The sequence below is a fragment of the Uranotaenia lowii genome, chromosome 3 (genome assembly GCF_029784155.1).
Source record: "Uranotaenia lowii strain MFRU-FL chromosome 3, ASM2978415v1, whole genome shotgun sequence".
In the NCBI taxonomy this organism is placed as follows: Eukaryota; Metazoa; Arthropoda; class Insecta; order Diptera; family Culicidae; genus Uranotaenia; species Uranotaenia lowii.
In genome coordinates, this window is record NC_073693.1 from 338,535,131 (window position 1) to 338,556,172 (window position 21,042).

The window sequence follows — 21,042 nt, forward strand, 5'->3', positions numbered from 1 at the left end:
TTTTGTAATATTTGTATCTCATTCATCATCAGATGAATCAGATCAGATTTTGTCAGATTTTTTTCAATATTTTGTCACGTTTTCGTTGTTATTTTCTCACATTTTTCTCAGAACTTTGCTTTAATCAAGTCACATTTGTTTAATTTTTTTTCATTTTAATATCAAAATTTTTCCATATTTTTACCAGCTTTGTCATTATTTTTCCATAGTTTTATTATATGTTTATCACATTTTTGTGATTTTATTGTAAATTTTTTATTATTATTGTGTCATATTTGTCAATTCTTTGTCAACTATTTGTCTTTATATTAGTTCAAGCTCAAGTTTTTGTCAAATTTTTATCATTATTTTGTCACATTTGTCAAAACAATTTCACTTTTATTTACATTTGGTATAGTTTTGCAATTTTTGTAAAAAAAAATTGTCATAATTTTTTAAAATTTGTCATATTTTACCACATTTGTCGTATGTTATTCAAAATTTTGTCATTCGTCACTTTTTCGTTTGTCATATTTTTGTCATAGTTTTGTCAGATTATTATCATTTGATTGTTAAATTTAAGTTAAAGAAGTTCATAATTCATAACAGTTTTTTATATTTTTATCATTATTTAGTCTTATTTTTATAATACTAGTTATCATGGCCGTAGGAACAAGGGGAGGGGGGGGGTTTAGGGGTTAATGAGAGTACAAAAAATGTTAAGCAAAATGTCGTTTTCTTAACTCCAAATTTTAACTTTTTATTAACATTTTGTTGTTCGACTAAAGTGAATCAAGAGTAACTATCTCGACTCAGAACTAAAACCAAACGTCAATATCTTATCCACAATTCTACTAAAGATTTTCAAAAGAGTTCTCACTTGTTGATGGATATTTAAAGGCTGTACTTGAAAAACGCTGTGAAAAGCTATTCACAAAAGAAGTTGGTGTATGAAATTTACCCGAGTGTTTTTACTTTATTTGCAAAATCAAAGAAAAATGTATATCACGTGAAAACAATTATGTATTTTGCGTCAAAAACAATTTTTTAACAAAGTTTATTCAAATCAACTGACTGATGTGTTTCATTGAAAAAAAAAAGAAAACAACTTATCGAGTTTCTTTTTCTTCTTGATTTTAATTGAAGGATTCCTAAATTTGCCTGGATATTGTCCAGATTTTGGGATGTAAACTTTGAATCGAATGCCCGAATTTTGCAAGTTTTTTAGATAAAAATAGCCCAGATTTGCCTTTTCCGAATAATTGCGAAAAATATCAAGTGAGTTTAGGTTTGAATCATTTTCGATGTTCTGGTTCCAATTTGTTTTTTAAATCTAAATCTAATACCTGTGACCGGATAATGGAATCAGTATCCAGTTTATTATTCTTGATATTCAGTTCGGTTCATCATTTAAACAAAATTCTGATTCAAATCTTGCTTTTGCATTTAAAACTAAAATTAAAATCATTTACCATGTTCGAAACTCTTCATTCCGGAATATTAAAAGAAAGTATTTTCAATAACTAAAACCAAACGTCAATATCTTATCCACAATTCTACTAAAGATTTTCAAAAGAGTTCTCACTTGTTGATGGATATTTAAAGGCTGTACTTGAAAAACGCTATGAAAAGCTATTCACAAAAGAAGTTGGTGCATGAATTTTGAGGACAGTCCATAATCTCGAATTTTACCCCAATGTTTTTACTTTATTTGCAAAATCAAAGAAAAAAATATATCACGTAAAAAACATTATATATTTTGCGTCAAAAACAATTTTTGGAATCAGTATTCAGTTTATTATTCTTGATATTTAGTTCGGTTCATCATTTAAACAAAATTCTGATTCAAATCTTGCTTTTGCATTTAAAACTAAAATTAGACTCATTTCCCATGTTAAAAACTCTTCATTCCGGAATATTAAAAGAAAGTATTTTCAATAACAAACCGTTTTAAAGGATCTAGATTTGAAATTTTTATTTTAAGTTTTTTTCAGAATTGAAACTTATAAAAGTTTCTTAATGGTGATCCAGAATTCGATTATCAGAGTTTCATCATTCGGAATTTTGATTCAGATTCACTAGTGAAATTACGAATAAATAATTATGAAACTCTTATAGAAAATCAAAGATTCATAACTAAAAAAAAATGGTAAGAATTCTGTCTGATCTGTTCATAATTATTGGGAATTTTTGTTTTGAATTTAGATTCAGAAAAAAATGCAGCATTCAGATTCGGAATTAAGATTCAAAATAACTCAAAATAAAACACAAAACAGGTGAGAACCACTTTTACAAAATAAGATCTGAACTCATTTTCAAAATTGCGGGTTTTGAAAAATTTTAATTAAAATTTTAATTTTTTTTTTTCGCAGGGTTTTAATGATTTAATAAACTATTAATGATAATTTTATGTTGATATAATAACTTGTACTTAATCTTTTGGTTCAGGAAAATTTAGCTGGAAATATTCTTTTTTGGTTTGTTGTTTAACATATTAAATATTGTAGATATTTCAAAACCAAATATTTTCACTAATTCTGAATATAGTTTAAAAGATTTAAAAATCTATCTGATTTGAACCTCAAACAAGTTTTTCTTTAAAGATCCCTCATTCAATTTTTAAAGCTTAAAAAAACTGAACACGGAAATGTATCTACAACAAAAAAGACAAAATGATACAAAGGACTTATGATATTCAGTTTCTGAAAACACATTCTTAAATTTTAATTACTTTGGATTCACTTAATAAAAAAACGTCAGCAGTTAAGCAGAATTAAAACTCTTCAGAACCAAATTTTTGAATGGAAATTTGCAACTGTGCACAAGGGATTGTTTATGATACAAATTAATATACAATTACTAAACATAAAAAACAAACAAAATAAAAAGATGTTGAATATGACTTAGCTTTGATAACTCCGGCTGATGAGAATTCTCTGCAAATAACGAAAACTTTTACCACCTTTTAGGGTAAAACTGTACAAGACGCACCATTTAAGCAAAATTGCTATTTACAGCGATTTCAATCATTTTAGAACCATATTGAAAATTGACGACGATTTAGGGATCAGTGTTACGTAATATCGAAAAGAAAAAAATATGATAAAACACGATTTTGACTATATTTTTGTAAAAAACTAAAACAGCCAGAATACAAATCACGGGGTAGAACGCCAAACCTAGTGGACAGAACGCACCAAACATGAAGGGTGGTAAGAAATGGAACCACGATTATACGGAATGTAATTATTGAAACATCTTATGTTTGATTACATGTCATCGTATTTTTGTAAACTAACTATTCTTTGGCTAAAAACCATTTAGTATTGCTAAACTCATCGAAAATTTCGCTTTTCAAAATAAACTTTTTAATATCCTTATATATAAAACGCCTCCAAGTAGGCAACGAAATCCAATTTCTTTGACTGATATAGTGATATCGCGGCAAACATGGCGGCCGATAATTTTTTCGAATCGAATATTGGTGCACCGTTTTAACTCGAACAAGGACGAAATTTGTTATAATTATGCATTGTTATCGTGATTTGGGAGTCAGCAAATAAAAAGAATGGCATTTTGTTTTGATATTCGGGTTGTCTCAAAAGTTAACAGCATTCAAAATTTGAGCGTAAAACACGTGGTCTTGTGGGCATCCTGCCCCAATTTTCATATGAGAGATTTTTGATAAAATTTGGAGGAAGTTGATAAAATACAACAAAAGTTTCATAGTCTTTCGAAAGTGCACATGAGTGGATAAACGATAAGCTGTAGTTTCATCAGATTGCGCAGGCTGTTTTACCATAAATCCTTATATGTTACTTATGAAAAATAACAAGTTTCACGCTGATTCCATTAATTCTTCTGTTTCTAAGAACTCCAGTAGTTTTTGTGAACTTTTCATGAATTGAATGATGAAAAAGTTAGTTTGCTACAATAAAAAAAAGAAAAACATCATTTGGAGCAGTTGGTTGGTGTTTATTTGGAAAATAATGGCATGGGCCATCTTACCCCGCTGGTGCGTCTTGTACAGTTTTCCCCTACATCTTCATTTCTTTAGTTGCCTGCAGCACCGCAATACGTCCATTTTTGATTTTCAAAAAAAGATCACAGCAATCACAGAATCTACAGGGTGACAAAAAAGTCCGGTCACACTCTTTTGGGGTCGCCTGTAGCCTACACGTTGCATCTCTCTGGTGCCATCTATTTGTCAAATGAAAGGGCTAACTTTGCTGACCAAAGTGGCAGAGTTTCGTTTCTGTGCAGTTTGTTTACATTGAGTTGTGAGCCAAGGCAGAGTTAAGAACAGCTGTTATCGCTGCTCGGTTGGCGCGCAGATGACGAGATTATTTTTCGGACGAGAAGCTGTTCGTTTTGGAGCAAACAGTCAATCGCCAAAATGATAGAGTTTGGAGTGCGAGCCTCCAGCAAGCTCCTGCGGACAAGCTGTACGTTTCCCGGTTCCAAAATAAGACGTCAGTGATGGTTTAGGAAGCCATTTGCAAGAGAGGTATACTGCCTCTTATTTTTATCGATGAAGGGGTCAAAATCAACGCAGCTTACTACATACCTGGACACGGTTTTGAAGGAAAACGATCTGCCTCAAGCTGAACTATTGTTTGAAGACGATTACTACTGCTTCCAGCAAGATGGCGCCCCATCCCACATCGCAAAGGTTGTTCAGGCGTGATGTGAGGAAAACTTGACCGATTTCATTTCGAAGAATGAATGGCCTCCGTCGTCTACGGATCTGAATCCACTGGATTATTTCGTGTGGGGATACATGATGTCGAAGCTGAACGACTATAAAATAACAAATTTGGAGCAATTCAAGCGATTTGTCACGAAAATCTGGGACGAGATGCCGATGGAGTACTTGCGCGCCGCTTGCGACGACTTTCCGAGACGTCTGAAGCTGGTTCGATCAGAGAAAGGTGGTGTAATTCCGAGATATCGTCTGTAAAGTATCTTCATGAGTTACTGAATAAAGCTTTGAAAGCCAGATTCAGATTTTCTTCTTGTTTTTTGAAAAATTAAGATTTTCCTGTGTGACCGGACTTTTTTGTCACCCTGTAGTATTGCCAGCAACAGAATAAACTCAGCGCATAATATTATGAGTCATAATTTATGACCAAAAACTGTCTTCAGGAAATTTAACAATCTTTTAAAAACAATCTGCAAAAAAGCCTTTGAAAATTGATGAGAATAAACAAATATTAATAAAATCAATGAGCCTATTTCTCAAAAGAATGAATTTTTGCTAGATAAATTCAAATAATTATTAAGGGCAAAATTTCAGTATCAAACTTATTTCACTACAAGATATACCGAAAAAACTACATAACTGCTTAGGATGGCATTTTAGCATTTTCTTTTATATGTTATTAAATTTGAGTCAGGTATTCCTTAACTCAAAGAGTTTGCAAGTCAGAAAATTATAAAATCAGATAGCCAGACATTCAGAAAGTCAGGAAAAAAGAAGGTCGCTAAGTTAGAAAGTCAGAGAGTTAGAAATTCCAAAAAACAGAAGAACAGAATGTTAGAAAGTCTGAAACTCAGAAAGTAAAAAAAAAACAGAGTGTCAGAAATTAGAATGCCAGAAATTCAGATAACCATAAAATCAGAAAGTCAGAAATGCAGAAAGACAAAAAGACAGAAAGTCAAAAATTTAGAGAATAAAAGATCAGAAAGTTAGGAAAGCAGAAAATCATAAACTAAAAATATCAAAAATTCAACAGTCAGAAAGTTAGAAATTCAGAATGATAGAAGGTTCGAACATCAAAAGTCAGGAAATCAGAAATTTAGGAAGATTAGTCAAAAATCTGGAAGTCAGATTTGAGATTTATAGAAAGTCATCAAGTCAGGAAGTCAAAAATCTTGAAAGTGAAAATTTTGAATATTGAAAAGTTCAATACCGTAAACTGGGGCATCATACAGCACTTTTCAACTTCAATGTTAGAAGCCGAACTTAATGTCCACAGATAATCATACCGCTTGAACATCAAAAGTTTTAAGGTTGATGGGACATCAAATTGACGTAGTCAGAAAAATTATTGATTAGAAAGTCAGAAAATTTGAAAATGTGAACGCCGGAGAATTGAAAAGTCAGAAAGTTGGGATGCCAGAAAGTCAGAAATTAAGAAAGTAAAAATTCAGAAAATCAAAATAAAGTCGTAAATTCAAAAAAATCAGGTAGACAGAAGGTCACAAAGTTAGAAAGTCAGAGAGTCAGAAATTCTTAAAAAACAGAAGGGCAGAAAGTCAGAAATCCATAGTAAGTGTCGAAAGTCAAAATACGAGAAATTCAAATAAACATTAAATCATAAAGGCAGACAGTTAGAAAGGCAGAAAATCAGAAAGATAGAAAGTTAGAAAGGCAGAAAGTCAGGAATTTAGATAATCAGAAAGTAGGAAATCAGAAAGTCAGAAATTCAGAAATTTAGAAAAACAGAAGATCAGAAATTTAGGAAAGCAGAAAATCAGAAAGCAAAAAAAATCAAAAAGTCAAACAGTCAGAAAGTCAGAGGGTTCGAAAATCAAAAAGTCAGAAAGTCAGAAAGATAAAAAATCAGAAAGTCAGAAGTCAGAAAATCAAATCCGAAAGTCAGAATGTTGGTAAGTCAGAAAGTTTGAAAGTCTGACGGTCAGAAAATTAAAAAGCCGAAAAGTAGAATAATAAGAAAATCAGAAATTCAGATTTATAGAAAATCGAAAAATCAGAAAGTCAAAAATCCAGAAAGTGAGAATTTCGGATATTCAGAAGTTTAAAAGTCATAACGTAGGAAAGTCAGAATGAGACTGAGACTGAGAACAAAACTGAGATAGATAATAAAAAAAAGTCGAAAAGTTAGAAGTTAGATAATCTGAACGCCTGATAAGCAAAAGCAATTTTTGTCCCACAATAACATTTCGCCTTTTTTATATTCCTAACAAGAATCAGTCCTAATTCAATCTATCAATTGCCCTTTTGTTGTTTTATTGATGCCGGAAAACGGCCGCTGGCCAACAATGAGAAACCCAACCTTTTTCCCGTTCATAAATTGTGTCACCAAATGACGTTTAAGAAATCAAATCGCGTACCCGGATCCCCGGATCCTACCATCTTCTCCCACGCTTCCGCATGACATCAGCTAATAAAGCAGGAAAAAAAGAAAGAAAAACCTTATCCACAATCACACAAAGCATGAAGACAGGAAAAATAGCGGCTGATATACTAGGAAACAAACTCACATTAGTTAGATTCTGTTCGGTGTCCTTAATTAACTTTTGCCCTCGGAAGTAGAACCGGTTGATGGCCTCCGTGATGGCACGCTGCCGGCCGGAATCCGGATCCTGCTGATGGTGGTCGTAGTACAGCGAAACCGGAAGGGCGCGGTCCCAGTGCTCGTTCAGGCTGGCCCGGAGTTCCGGCACGTTGATGAGTGCTGGAAGGGAGAAGAAAAAAGATAAAAATTCAGCAGAACCCATGCCATGTCGTCGTCGCCGGGGAGCGAAAGTCAATCAGAATAATTGCTTTGGGTTGAGCTAGCTGGAAGAGAGAAGAAGTCCTAGAAGGCAGCAAGCTAGGAGACATGAAAAGAAAACAATGGCGAACACGATTTCACTTTTTGGTCATTTTTCTCACACCGGTAAATCTAATGATGGGACATTATTTCGGGAGCTATTTTTCCCTTCGCTCGTCCGGCAGGACTCAACGAAGAATATCCACCGGAACAGCGAACGTGACGATTCAACTTCTGCATTGTTGATGCCATTAAGGAAAGTAATCGACGGACCCAATGAAACGACGACGATTAGCGGAACTTTCCTTCTCGCCAAAGGACAACGTCGGAGGATTTATTTATTTATTGCACATTGCTGTTGCGAGCTTTTTAGGAGATTGCTATCGGGATTTCGGAACAGATTAACACTTGATTTGGTAAGCTTATTTATTTTTGTCACAATGGAGATTAGATTACAGTTGAAGTAAGCGGATTTAATTTGACTTTACCGAAGAATTCCATTAGTATCAGGACGAAGCTGATATGGAAATTATCCAGAAAGGAAAATTAACAACTGTTGAAATTGTCAAAATTGTCAAAATTGTCAAAATTATCAAAATTGTCAAAATTTGTCAAAATTGACAAAATGGTCAAAATTGTCAAAATTGTTAAAATTGTCAAAATTGTCAAAATTGTCAAAATTGTCAAAATTGTCAAAATTGTCAAAATTGTCAAAATTATCAAAATTTTCAAAATTGTCAAAATGGTCAAAATTGTCAAAATTGTCAAAATTGTCAAAATTGTCAAAATTGTCAAAATTGTCAAAATTGTCAAAATTGTCAAAATTGTCAAAATTGTCAAAATTGTCAAAATTTTCAAAATTGTGAAAATTGTCAAAATTGCCAGCATTGTCAGAATTGTCGAATTTGTCAAAATTATCAAAATTGTCAAAATTGTCAAAATTGTCAAAATTATCAAAATTGTCAAAATTGTCAAAATTGTCAAAATTGTCAAAATTGTCAAAATTTTCAAAATTTTCAAATTTGTCAAAATTGTCAGAATTGTCAAAATTGTCAATATTGTCAAAACTTTAAAAATTGCTAAAATTGTCAAAATTGTCAATATGGTCAAAATGGTCAAAACGGTCAAAATGGTCAAAATGGTCAAAATTGTCAAAATTGTCAAAATTGTCAAAATGGTCAAAATGGTCAAAATTATGAAAGTTGACTAGATCAACGACTACGACATGGTTTTTAAGGATTTTTATTTCGTCGTGTATCTACAACCGAGACACAACAAAAGAAAATTGGTCCTTCGAGCCGGATCTCAAGCAAGTGTTTGGTTTATCTGACCATTCTAAAGGACTTACGATTATTTTAACTAACACTATCTTTGTCTTACGACAGCAATGGCAAGCCTCATTTTTAGAGATGGTCTAGTTTTTGGACACCCGTACTCCTAAACCAACGCTTTTTTTAACATGAAGATAGATTTCTGGCGTCTTTACCAAGGGACCGTTAAAGGCTGTCGTATTTTCGGGAGACATACGTTGGTTAAAGCACAGGGATTTAGAAGAAGAAGGTGTTAACGACTCCGGTTACATATCACAGCTGTCGAAGACCTGATCGCTCACCAGGTTGAACTACTCAAAGCCACAACCCAGTTGACGATCAGACTTCGTAGAGGACAGATGTATTTCGATCCAAGCGTCATAAGTTAAATTTCAGAGTTCTAGTAGTGAGTGTTTTTTAAAATGGCCGACGAGCTGTTGAAGAATACAATAGCTTTTAGGTTCCCATATGGTGCCGTCAGTCCTATTTTGGCAGAAACGGCTCGGTTTATTAAGGATTTAGATGCGGACAGGTCACTAATGGAAACCTCTTACAAGGTGGCCGAGGAGAAGTCCCTGTTCATAAAGTTTAGAACTGATGAGGCCATGAGGAATGTGATTGTACAGAATGCGGAGACTCTTCAGTTTAAGTATTCGAATGGAACAACGGTGGATGTTATAATGACAATAGCGTGTTGCTTTACCCGATATGTCAGAGTTTCGATTTGCCTCCGGAAATTTCGGACGCAAATATAGCAGCTGTATTAGGAAGGTATGGGAGGGTAAAAAGGCTGATGAGAGAAAAATTTCCAGCAGAACTAGAGTTGGACCTGTTTACTGGTATAAGAGTTGTATTCATAGAAATGACTAGTGAAATCCCAAGTTCTTTGTTGTTTTGTAATCGCAAAGGGAGAGTTTACTACGAGGGACTCAAACAGAAGTGCTATCTTTGTAAGCAAGAGCGCCACCTAAAGGCTACCTGCCCGCAAAAAAGAAACAGAAAAACACAAGCAGATAGAGATGTTCACCAATTCGACGGCGTGGTTCTCCCAGCTAGTTCTGCTAGCAGGGTAGAGCAGCAAACTATAGTGAGCTACTCTGGAGAGGTTCAATTTCCTGTTATCAAAAGAACTCAACCAGAGGTGCAAACGGAAATTCGCAACTCGTCATCAACAAAATTAGATAAGCGACAAACTAAACCTGAAGAGACGGATGTAGTGACCGGACAGGTTTCTGGAGCACACAATTTGATTCGTTCAAATTTGTTCCATTTTTTTCTCACGCGTCTATCGTCATCAAAAGTCTTTTCTTAACTGCCTTGTTCAACATTCCTCTCTAACGTTCCAACCAAGAACCAGCTTCACGCACACCAATTCATCAATTGCTATGACACGCAGAGACACACATCATAACGACCGCATGCATTGTCCTCCTAATACTATTTGCTTAGGATACAACACTCAGGAGTTCATTTGTGTTCACTCACACGCATGCATAAGCTTGCCAGATTGCCCGGTTTTATCCGGGTTTGCCCGGATATTTGATGCAAAATTTCGAGAAAGTCCGGTCCGGCCCGGTTGCCCGGATATCGCGAAAAAAGTCCGGATATTGCCCGGATTTTTTCACAATTTTAACAAAAAAAAACCAAAAAAGTCAAAGTTTTTGAGTAAGTTTCAGCAAAATCGATTACCGGTATGGAAATTTTCAACGGTTGTTTCAAATAATTTTGCTGATTTACTTGTATAAACCTTTAAATATTTAAGTGTTCCAAAAAATGTTTGGAAGTCTGCAATTACATTAATGAAATATTAATTTCATTTTTTTTGCATTTTTTCTTTACTTTTCTATATAATAACACCTAAATGTTGCCCGGTTTTTGGATTTGAAAAATTGAAATCCATGCCCGGATTTTGCTAGGTTTTTTTGAAAATATGCCCGGAATTGCTAGGCCCGGATGGGAGTGGATAAAATTCTGGCAACCTTACGCATGCAACTATCGAAGATTAACGGGCTACTCGTTTGACCTAATCCGTTTTACATACTCACGCTCAATTCAGCTCAATTACCAACAGTATTATTTATAGCCAATTCTTCTAGCCATTCCTATTCCCTACAACGGATAGCAGTTTCACCAAGGAACTCAGAGGTTTTGCAAAACATGAACGGATGGAAAAAGATGAAGAAGAGGTTAAATAGCAGAGTTCTGTAAAACGGCATCGATCTCCATCTTCGGAAACCGCTACTGTTGAATCAGCTGGTTTGGAGGCGTACGCGTAGAGCTGAAAAAGGGACGCTGAATATGGCAGCAACAATACCTAAAGTTTTGCCGGCTAATGTCTTTCGTTCAAAAAGTAAACAAGTGCTCTCATGATAGGTTTTTTTTTCACTTGATAATGTTCCAATGGTTCTAATAGATTTTTAACATGAAATTTCTTGAAAGAGTGAAGGTAGCTTTCAAATAATAAAATGGTTTAGAAGAACAATGGACTAGAAGCAAGTAACATTGTTGTATGAATTTGTTTAGATTGTAAGAAGTATTGTGATTTTAAAGAATAAAGAATAATAAAAAAAAAACCGGGATGATGCTTAGAGAATCAACGGCATATTCCAAAAATTGGACGCGGGCGTTTGTGTCTCAATAGCTCCAAACAACTCAAGATCCAATGCCCCAAAATGTCTCTGTAGACACTGGTGAGAAGCTATTTCCGTAATCGCTAGCTTCAAAATATGACCAGCAATCGAATGGAGACACTGGAGGTTCTCCACGGATGATCGACGAGGGTCGATACTTAGTTCTGTCCTATGGAACATCGCATATAACAATTTTTTGAGGATTACCTTCCCAATGGAAGACAAACTGGAGGGATATTTACGTATCTAGATGGCGTTGACCTACGAGCTCGAGTCATCAGACTTGCCGTTTACGGATCCGAAATGATAGTTGATACAGTAGTGATAGAGAGGTTGTATGAGGACCCCATCCCTTGGTCAGCAATGGGTACTCCTAGCAGAGTTCGTTCGAACCGTGAATACGAGACCTACGATAATAGTATTGCGGGTCTATAGAGGTCTATTGCGGGTCTACTCGAGTTGTGCTATTTACTACGAGTAAAGCTGGGGGGATAAGATATGACCTTCTTCGGAGTGAATCTTGTAGGAAATCGAGATTTTCACTGTCTTGTAATACCCTCGGAGTAGGACGGCTGTAGCGTCGGGCTTATGATTTGAGTCGGTGCAGCGTGAGATCTTTGCCAAAAAATCTTCCTAGTCGTGGCTTAACAGGTACATGTGTAGGATGAACGACATTCGATCGGTCTCTGAAGGGCAGAAAATAAGATTTAGAGTAATTATGAGTGTAGTGACCGGGCGTCCCTTTCAAAGGACATACTTTTTTCACACAAAAAAATGGAGGGACGGTCTACGACGGACCAGATATTCACATTACGGCAAATCCTCCAAAAATGCCGTGAACACCAAGTCCCTACGTACCATATATTCATCGACTTCAAAGTCGCATACGACACGATCGACCGTAACGAGCTATGGAAAATCATGGACGAGAACGGCTATTCCGGGAAGCTGATCAGACTGATCAAGGCGACGATGGATGGAACGCAGTGTTGTGTGCGGATTTCGGGTGAATTGTCGAGTTCATTCGAATCGCGCAGGGGGCTTCGACAAGGCGATGGTCTATCCTGCATGATGTTCAACGTGGCGCTAGAAGGTGTTATTCAACGAGCGGTGGGCGAAATGCGGGGCACGATTTTCAACAGATCCAGTCAACTTATCTGCTTTGCCGATGACATTGATATAGTCGGCAGATCATCTGCGGCGATGGAGGAGATCTACCGCAAACTGAAACGCGAAGCAGGAAGGATTGGGTTGATGATTAATACGTCCAAGACGAAGTACATGCTGGCCTGCGGGTCCGAAACTGACCGAACCCGCTTCTCCAGTAATAACAAGGTCACGATCGACGGCGACGAGCTGGAGATAGTCAAAGACTTTGTCTATCTCGGCTCACTGGTGACCGCAGACAATGACACCAGCCGTGAGATCCGGAGGCGAATTATCAGCGGAAGTGGTGCTACTATGGACTTCACAAGCAACTGCGGTCGAGAAGACTTAGCCCTCGCACGAAGTGTAACCTATATATGACGCTCATTAGACCGGTTGTTCTCTACGGGCACGAGACATGGATATTGCTCGAGGAGGACCTGCGTACACTCGGAGTATTCGAGCGACGAGTGTTAAGAACCATCTTTGGCGGCGTACAGGAGAACGGAGTGTGGAGGCGGAGGATGAACCACGAGCTCACGCGACTCTACGGCGAACCCAGTATCCAGAAGGTGGTGAAAGCTGGCCGGATATGCTGGGCGGGACATGTTGCGAGAATTCCGGACGACTGTCCTGCAAAATAGGTGTTCGCTACGAATCCGGTAGGAACAAGACAAGCGGGGGCGCAACGAGCGAGGTGATTAGACCAAGTGGAGCGTGATCTGGCGAACGTGGGGTGGCGGAGAAATTGGAAAACGGTTGCCATGGACCGAGTGAATTATAGGAATTATGTTCGTGAAGTTATGTCGTGAGACGGTATAATCTATATATAAAGCTTAGTTCTTTTAGAAATGGGACACTTTCATTTGCTAATAGCTCGTTAACTAGTTATTGGATATTGAAAATTTTGACAGCATTTTGTTGCCTGTAAAAAGTACTATTCGACCTATTTTTTTCAAAATTTAAAATTCACGCGTTTTTGAGATATGTACGATGCAAGAGAAAAAGAATAAAATAATTTTGCACAGTTTCCTTGAAAATACGTCATTATCAAATTGACAGCTGACAAAACCGTTGATTATTCAAAGAATTACTGAGTTTTTGTGGTGGATAAGTATGCAAACACTGTCAATAATGTCCACAAAGTTCAAATCAAGCATTGGAGAGAAGCACATGATCGGCAACAACGGTTAAGGATCATCAAGGAAGTCAAGTCTCATACCAGCATTTTTAATTTTCAATAAACGAAAAACTAAGGGTAGATCGCTGAAATGTCCAAAACAATTTTCTCCGATAAGCTGAAAGTGTTGCCTAGTGATGACTCATTGAAATCCAACCTCAAACGACCATTTTTTGATAGTTACAAAGCTCTTAAGCTGTAAAACCGATACCGAAAAAAAAAACGTTCAAAAATGTGGTCAAAAATAATCAAATTTGTTCATTTCGAAACAACTGTATCCACTAAAATGCTTCCAGTTTCCAGTTTCCAGAGAAGTATTGGACCAAAAAGTATCAGAAATTGAAGAAGGAGGGTGAAGCCACCTAAAATATAGATTTTACGAAGTATAAGTTGGAGAAACTGATCAATACCATGGCTGAAAAAAGTGTGCGCCGGCCAATGGGAGATACCAAGAATAAAGTAGAAATTTCTTTAACAAAAAACGGTAAATATTTTTTTTCAAATTTTTTCATGAAAGATCATAACATTACCTTCTTTTTCTTCATAGAAAGTATTTCGTTCAAACGAATGGTTTTTTAGATACACGCATTCGTAACTGTCCCATTTCTAAAAGAACTAAGCTTTATAAAAATGAATTTCTGTCTGTCTGTCTGTCTGTCTGTCTGTCTGTCTGTCTGTTCCCTATAGACTCGGAAACTACTGAACCGATTTGCGTGAAACTTGGCAGGTGGGAGTATTGGAGGCCGGGGAAGGTTCCTATTATGATTTGAGACCCCTCCCTCTCTCATGAAGAGAGGGAGGGGCCTCCCAAACAAAAGACAATTTTTTGCATAACTCGAGCACCCATCAAGCAAATGGTATCATAATTGGCACGGGGTGGTATTTGGGTACGAAGAATATTTCTATGAATATTAGGTACCCCTCCCTCCTCTCAGTGGGGTGATAGGAAAGGGGGAGGGGGGCTACCTTACAATTTTTCATATAACTCGAAAACTAATCAAGATATTGGCACCAAATTTGGCACAGGAAGATATTGGGATACGAAAAATATTTCAATGATTATTTGAGACCCTTCCCCCTTTTTTTTAGAAAGAGGGAGGGGGCCTCTTTCATATTTTTTACATAACTCAAAAACTAATAAAGCAAATGGAAACAAATTTGGCATGGGAAGGTATTTGGATACGAAAAATATTTCTATGATTATTTAAGACCTCTCCCTCTTTCCAGTAGGGAGATATAAAGGGGGGAGGGGCCCTCTTTTTATTTTTTTCATAGTTCAAAAACGAATCAAGCAACGGTGGGGGAACCATACATACATACATACATACAAATTATTTTTATATTGTAGGAGTAGGGTCGGTTCGTTGTGTGTGTGTCTGTGTGTGTTTGCGTGGGGAAAATTGACGTGATCGTCGTCGGTCGTCGGTGTTTATAAATCGCGTTGCGTTTTTTCTTTTTCTCTTTCTCTCTCCGTTTGCATAATGCGTTAGAACGTTTTTGCTCGTTAGGTCGTTCTTGCTCTTCTCTTTTTAAACGCGTGATAAAATTTGGTGAGTTGCACCGGTGCCCGGTGCCAACCGCATTTTAGTGTATGACAATGCCACGTTAGGACGTTTTGATCTTCTCATTATAAGCGCGCGGTAAAATTCGGTGAGTTGTACCGGTGCTAAGTGCATTGTACGTGTATGACAATGCCACGTTAGGACGTTTTGCTCTTCTCATTTTAAGCGCACGATAGAATTGTTCATTGTACGTATATGACAATGCCACGTTAGGACGTTTTTGCTCTTCTAGTTTGAAGCGCGCGATAATCTTCGGTGAGTTGCATCGGTGCTAAATGCATTGTACGTGTATGACATTACCACGTTAGGACGTATTTGCTCTAAATAAAAATGCGATGTACTCGATAGTGTGCGACGCAACGATCATGAAATATTTAACTTTGCTTTGATCATATCCCTTCCCAAAGGGAATCCAGATCTTATTTACCTTCCCCACTAACAAACCACCCTTCTTGTGACGACCGTGGAGATTTAGAGGTGTATTCGGTCTCTAGTAGCAACGGAAGTCGAACTAACTATCCTTCCCTTTCCCCGATGAACCGTGAGGACGTGGCCGGCGCCGTTATTGACCATATAAGATAAGGAACCTTCGGAACGTGTACACAGAAAATGGTAAGCTAATCCCAAGCCCCATTTATTTGGATCTATGTACAATTTTGATGTTTCTTGTTAATCACGGAGTAGCAACTACTGAAATGTACGGTTTATCTAAGCTCAAGCTCAAGCTCAAGTTCAAAAACGAATCAAGCAAGCCGAATTTGCAAATGGAGCCAAAAATGGGCGGATATTTGGGAACGTGACATGTTCTAATGATTGTTTGAGACCCCTTCTGCTTCCAGCGGGGAGAAAGGAAAGAGGGAGGGAAGTTTCATACAATTTTTATTGCATAACTCAAGAACTACAACGGCACATGGAACCAAATTTGGCATGGAAAGATATTTGGGTACGAGAAATGCTTCCATGAATATTTGGTATCCCTCACTCCTTTAAAAAGGTGGATGAAAAGGGGGAGAATTTTCAGTATAACTGAAGAGCTGATCGAGCAAATTGAACCAAATTTGGCATGTAAGGGTATTTGGATACGAGAATGTTTCTATTATAAACTGAAGCCCCACTATTTTCAGCGGAAAGATATAAAGGGAGAAAGGGGGGGTTCCATTCAATGTTTTTGCATAACTCGAGAATTAATCGAGCATATGAAATAAAATTTGATTTCAAAAAGTATTTTAGTACAAAAAATACTTTTGTGAATATTAAGTTCACACCCCTCCATTCAATGAGGAAAACGGAAGGGGGGTGGTACTTCCTTCAAGTTTATGCATAACTCAAGAATTTGCAACGTAAATAAAACCAAATTTGGCATGGGACAGTAGTTCAATACGAGAATTTTTTTTTATTTCAAACAATTCTTTTCTGCAGTGGGATGATAGAATTGGGAATAAAGGAAGGGAAGAGGAAAGCTTACATTTAACTCCTTTTTTTTGTACAAAATCCGAGAAATGGACAAAACTTAACATGGAAAATCATTTTTGTAAGATTCTATGATTATCTAACACACCATCCTCCTTTTAGTGAGTAGCTACATGGTAGGGGGAAGGTGAGCCCAATACAATTTTTTTAGCATAAGTTCTCAATTTATGCTAACGAAGCCAACAAATGGAAACAAATATGGCATGGAAAGGTATTTGGTTACGAGATATTTTTCTATAACAACTGTAGACTATTATGCTTTATAGTGTAGAGAGGAGAAGAAATTTTGTTGTAAAGCTTAAAAATTTATCAACCAATAGAACTATATTTGATATGAGAGGATTTTAGGGCTCGAAAAAATGTGTATGATTGTTCAAGACTTCGACCTCCATTCAGCAGGGGGTGAAGGAAAGGACAGGGGGGCTCTCTTATCAGTATTTTAGCATAAATCCAGAACATATCAAGCAAAAACCACCTTATTTTATAAGTTAGATTGTTTGCGTACGATTAATTTGAGTCCCTCCTTTTTCAGGGCGAAGCTTAAAGAAACAGTTTAAAATTATCAGATCTTCAACACAAATTAATAGATCAAGATTCAGAAAATAAGTTTAAGACATCTCTGTGTTACAATTCGAAATTCCAGCTGCAGCTCTCATTTTATAGCGGTTGCTTATGAACTATATTATAATTTGATTTAAAACAATGCCAACAAAACAATAAAAATTTGAATAGTTTCTGAAAATATCATTTGTTTTTCTAAGGTGTAGCAAAGCACACCGGGTCAGCTAGTATGTAAATAAAAAATAACTTTTTTCACAAAATCACACGACGATTTTCACGAGTCCGCCCGTATTGAATATATTTCCTTAACTGACTTTATTTTTCCCTTTTACTAAAACGCTTACCTTTTAATACCGAAACACTCACATCCACACAAACACACGAATATCCCGTCGTATTTTATTTAACTGTCATTTTCTTATGGCACTCACGAGTTCATTTATACACATTTTACTTACTTACTTACTTAATGATCCCGCGCCGATCCACCGGTGCATAGGGCCGTGGTAAAAAACCTCCACTGTTGACGATCCGGAGCCAGCGTCTTCACCTGGTCCCAGACAAAATTCCCGTCGACAGTTCGGATTTCAGCGGCTAGGCTTCGCCGCCACGAGTTTCTGGGTCTGCCTCATCTTCGATGACCTTCTGGATTCCAATCTAGCGCCTCTCTGCAAATCTCGTTTTCATCTTTGCGCAGTGTGTGCCCAATCCATCTCCACTTACGTTCCCGAATCTCGATTTCTAGCGGCCTTTGATGACACCGGCGATGTAGTTCCTCATTCGAGATCCAGTTGCCAGGCCACCAAGCGCGGATGATATTCCGCAGGCAGCGGTTTACAAAAACTTGCAGTTTTCGCGTCGTCACCGCATATGTGCACCAAGTTTCGCACCCGTACAGCAATACGGATTTGACGTTTGAGTTGAAGATTCGAATTTTTGTTCGTGAAGAGATCTGGCGTGACCGCCAGATGTTTTGAAGACTCGCAAACGCAAATCCTTTCTGATCCGGGTTTCGATGTCTTTCCTGGTACCACCATCAGGCGTTATCTGGCTACCCAGATACTGGAAGCACTCCACTTTCTCAACTTGTTGCCCAGCTACCATGAAACTGGAGGGATTTGCTGTTTTGATCTCCATCGACTTGGTCTTTCCGACATTGACTTTGAGACCTGCTGCCTTGGAACTTTCGGTGAGGTCGTCGAGTTTGCTCAAGGTCAAGGTCGTTCAATTGCTCCATTGTTGAAGGATTCCACGGCAATCCTCGGTTCGGTGCACAGTCGATCGACCCAGTCAGAATCTCATCCATTACGATGAGAAAAAGTAGCGGTGATAAGATACATCCTTGTCTCACTCCAGCAGTTACCGGGATTGGTTCGGACTAGACACCATCGTGCAAGACCTTGCACGAAAATGCCTCGTATTGTGCTTCGATGAGATGGACTTGTTTCTCTGGGACCCCTCGATATATTTATACACATTCGCATGTAAATACGCAGCCATCCATTTTCTCATACACTTTCAACGTTGTGTAATAATCTCAACATATTTATTTATTAATTCTTAATTTCAATCTTTAACCTTAACTTGAATCAATTATACTTACCAGTAATATTCCCTACAATGAGTAGAAGTAGTAGGGGTCAGCTTTGGAGTCGTCAATAATAAATGAGTTTCTTTGGGACCGGTTATGTTCTAAGAAGCGCACTAACGCGAGTAGGGTCAAGGTTAACAATTTAGGAAATCGAGGAAATTTCCAAATCACGTGAAACTAAATAAAGATGGTAAAATAAGGTTGAAAATGTGTAGAAGTACTTACCAGCACTCTTCAGGGCACCCTCGTCCATAGTAAGTCCCGTCATCCAAGGCAGCCCGATGGCATGTGGCTCCATCTCGTCTCGGGGATGTTTACTGATGAAGGCCCCATCATGTTCCGGTTCCACAACCGGAGGAAAAGGTATCATCGGATCCGTATCCCAAGTCTAGAAGGAAACATAAATCAAACTCTCAATTATGAAGTATTTAGCAAAAGGTGGTGTAGAACTTACGAAGAAGTCGTAGAAAGTTTTGGTCACGTCCGCTGCCGAAACTTTTCGTACGCAGTCCAACATGGAGGCAATGTTTCCATTCTTTCCCTCAGAACATCCGACCATCTCACCCAGCTGAACGGCCCGAGTCCGAGCAACTCCTGTATGGGCAGGTTGAGCCCAGGCATCCAAATTCACTCCCGACTGTGAAATGACACGCTGGAACAATCCCTTGGAAAGTGGCGACATCATGTGATAAGTTCCACTGGCACCTCCGGCACTTTCACCAAACACCGTTACCAAATTCGGATCGCCGCCAAAGGCCGCAACGTTATCCCGAATCCACCGCAGCACCATGTTTTGATCCTTCAGACCATTATTTCCGGGACACTCTAGAGATTCGGTACTCAGAAAACCAAGTGGCCCTAACCGGAAGTTAGCTCCGATGTAGATGACATCTTCTTCGAGTAGGAAATCCGGCCCGTAGAAGTACCTGGTTCCGGAACCGCACTGAAAACCACCGCCGTGGAAGAAAACCATCACCGGAAGTGGATCGACGGCCAGCGGCCTCTCGGGAACGTACACATTCAGCTGCAGACAATCTTCGACACCGGAGATTTCCATGTCCCTCCGGTAGGGATCCCGCTGGGTGCAGAGTGGGGCATCTATGATGGCCTTCCGTTCACCGGTCCAACTGCCGAAGGGAACTGGAGCCTGGAAAAGAAACATTAGAACTCTCAATCGGAATTCAATAATGAATATTAAGAAAAAAGAATTTAATATGCTAAGTAAAAAAGTTCAAAATTCAAGACCAACACTCTACGATAGACACAAAAGTTACTTCGGGAAAAAAATCCATTAATTTTCTACCTTTATCTCAAACCGCCCGGGGAACTTGAACTTGAAACGTGTGACAGCATCCAAAGATGTTATCTAGTGATATACTGCTAGAAACATGTTTAGACGTTCTTTTTTCTTTGCTGTTTTCAACCAACAGTCACCTCAAAAGCTAAATCGTTGATGACTTTGGTCGGTGAACGTCTTGAAGGTGGAATTTGTTTGAAAATTCTTCGGAATAGAAGAAACACAAAGTAAAAGTTTGTCTTCGTCCTCCCCACATCTCATTTCAGGATCCGAAGCCCGAATCTTGATTCGTAAAACTTAACAAGCACCTTCCAAGTCGTAGGCTGTTGTGGGACCACGCGTTACGATGCCAGATGAAATGGGCTTCATTTTTCTTTACTTTCAAGGAATACTCGGAATCCGGGAGTGTCTTTGTCGTTTACCTTTTCAAATTTTGTGGACCCTCCTTTTTAACAACAGATGCTGATAATCTGAACTATTAAGTTTTCTTCCTTAATTTTAAAATTGAGAGGCTCAACCAAGGTAACACCTGATGGAAACAACATACTAACCCAAAGAAATGGGAAATATTTACCTACCTGAGGAGAGGGAAAACAGAGTCAAAAGCCAACAGGGACAGTCGAGCTTTTTTTTGTTAGACGTGACAGTCGTCAACTTTAACTTTCTTGCCTGCGAAATTTTGGGTTGCCTGTCTATGTGATTGGAAGTTTTTGAGGTTTGTTGTCCTTTATGACTAAAATCATGAAAATGGCAAAAAAGATAAAAAAGCCAAAAATGCTCAAATTGACAATAATGACAAAAATGTAAACAAAATACA

At 37.7% G+C, this 21,042-nt stretch overlaps 1 protein-coding gene across 2 annotated transcripts; it reads right to left on the bottom strand.

Annotated features, from left to right (window-relative positions):
- Positions 1–6,879: 6,879 nt before the first annotated feature.
- LOC129757265 (venom carboxylesterase-6) lies at positions 6,880–20,075 on the bottom strand. Of its 2 annotated transcripts, none has more exons than XM_055754428.1 (4): positions 19,383–20,075; positions 19,154–19,316; positions 7,207–7,400; positions 6,880–7,106 (listed from the first exon to the last, which is right to left on the bottom strand). In XM_055754428.1, exons 1-4 carry the CDS (start codon positions 19,983–19,985, stop codon positions 7,044–7,046), a joined length of 1,023 nt encoding a protein of 340 aa, XP_055610403.1. In that variant the 5' UTR covers positions 19,986–20,075; the 3' UTR covers positions 6,880–7,043. The 2 variants fall into 2 exon arrangements, with proteins under 2 accessions (XP_055610403.1, XP_055610402.1); XM_055754427.1 differs by having other exon boundaries at positions 6,926–7,137.
- Positions 20,076–21,042: the final 967 nt, after the last annotated feature.

Bases quoted from the DNA above. Each gene is read 5' to 3' on its own strand.
- LOC129757265 (XM_055754427.1), bottom strand. From the start codon at position 19,985: ATGGAAATCTCCGGTGTCGAAGATTGTCTGCAGCTGAATGTGTACGTT. The intron at 19,317-19,382 runs GTAAGTTCTACA...GTTTCCTTCTAG, and splicing joins AAACTTTCTACGACTTCTTC to ACTTGGGATACGGATCCGAT. The intron at 7,401-19,153 runs GTAAGTACTTCT...TCTCCCTTCCAG, and splicing joins GGGTGCCCTGAAGAGTGCTG to CACTCATCAACGTGCCGGAA.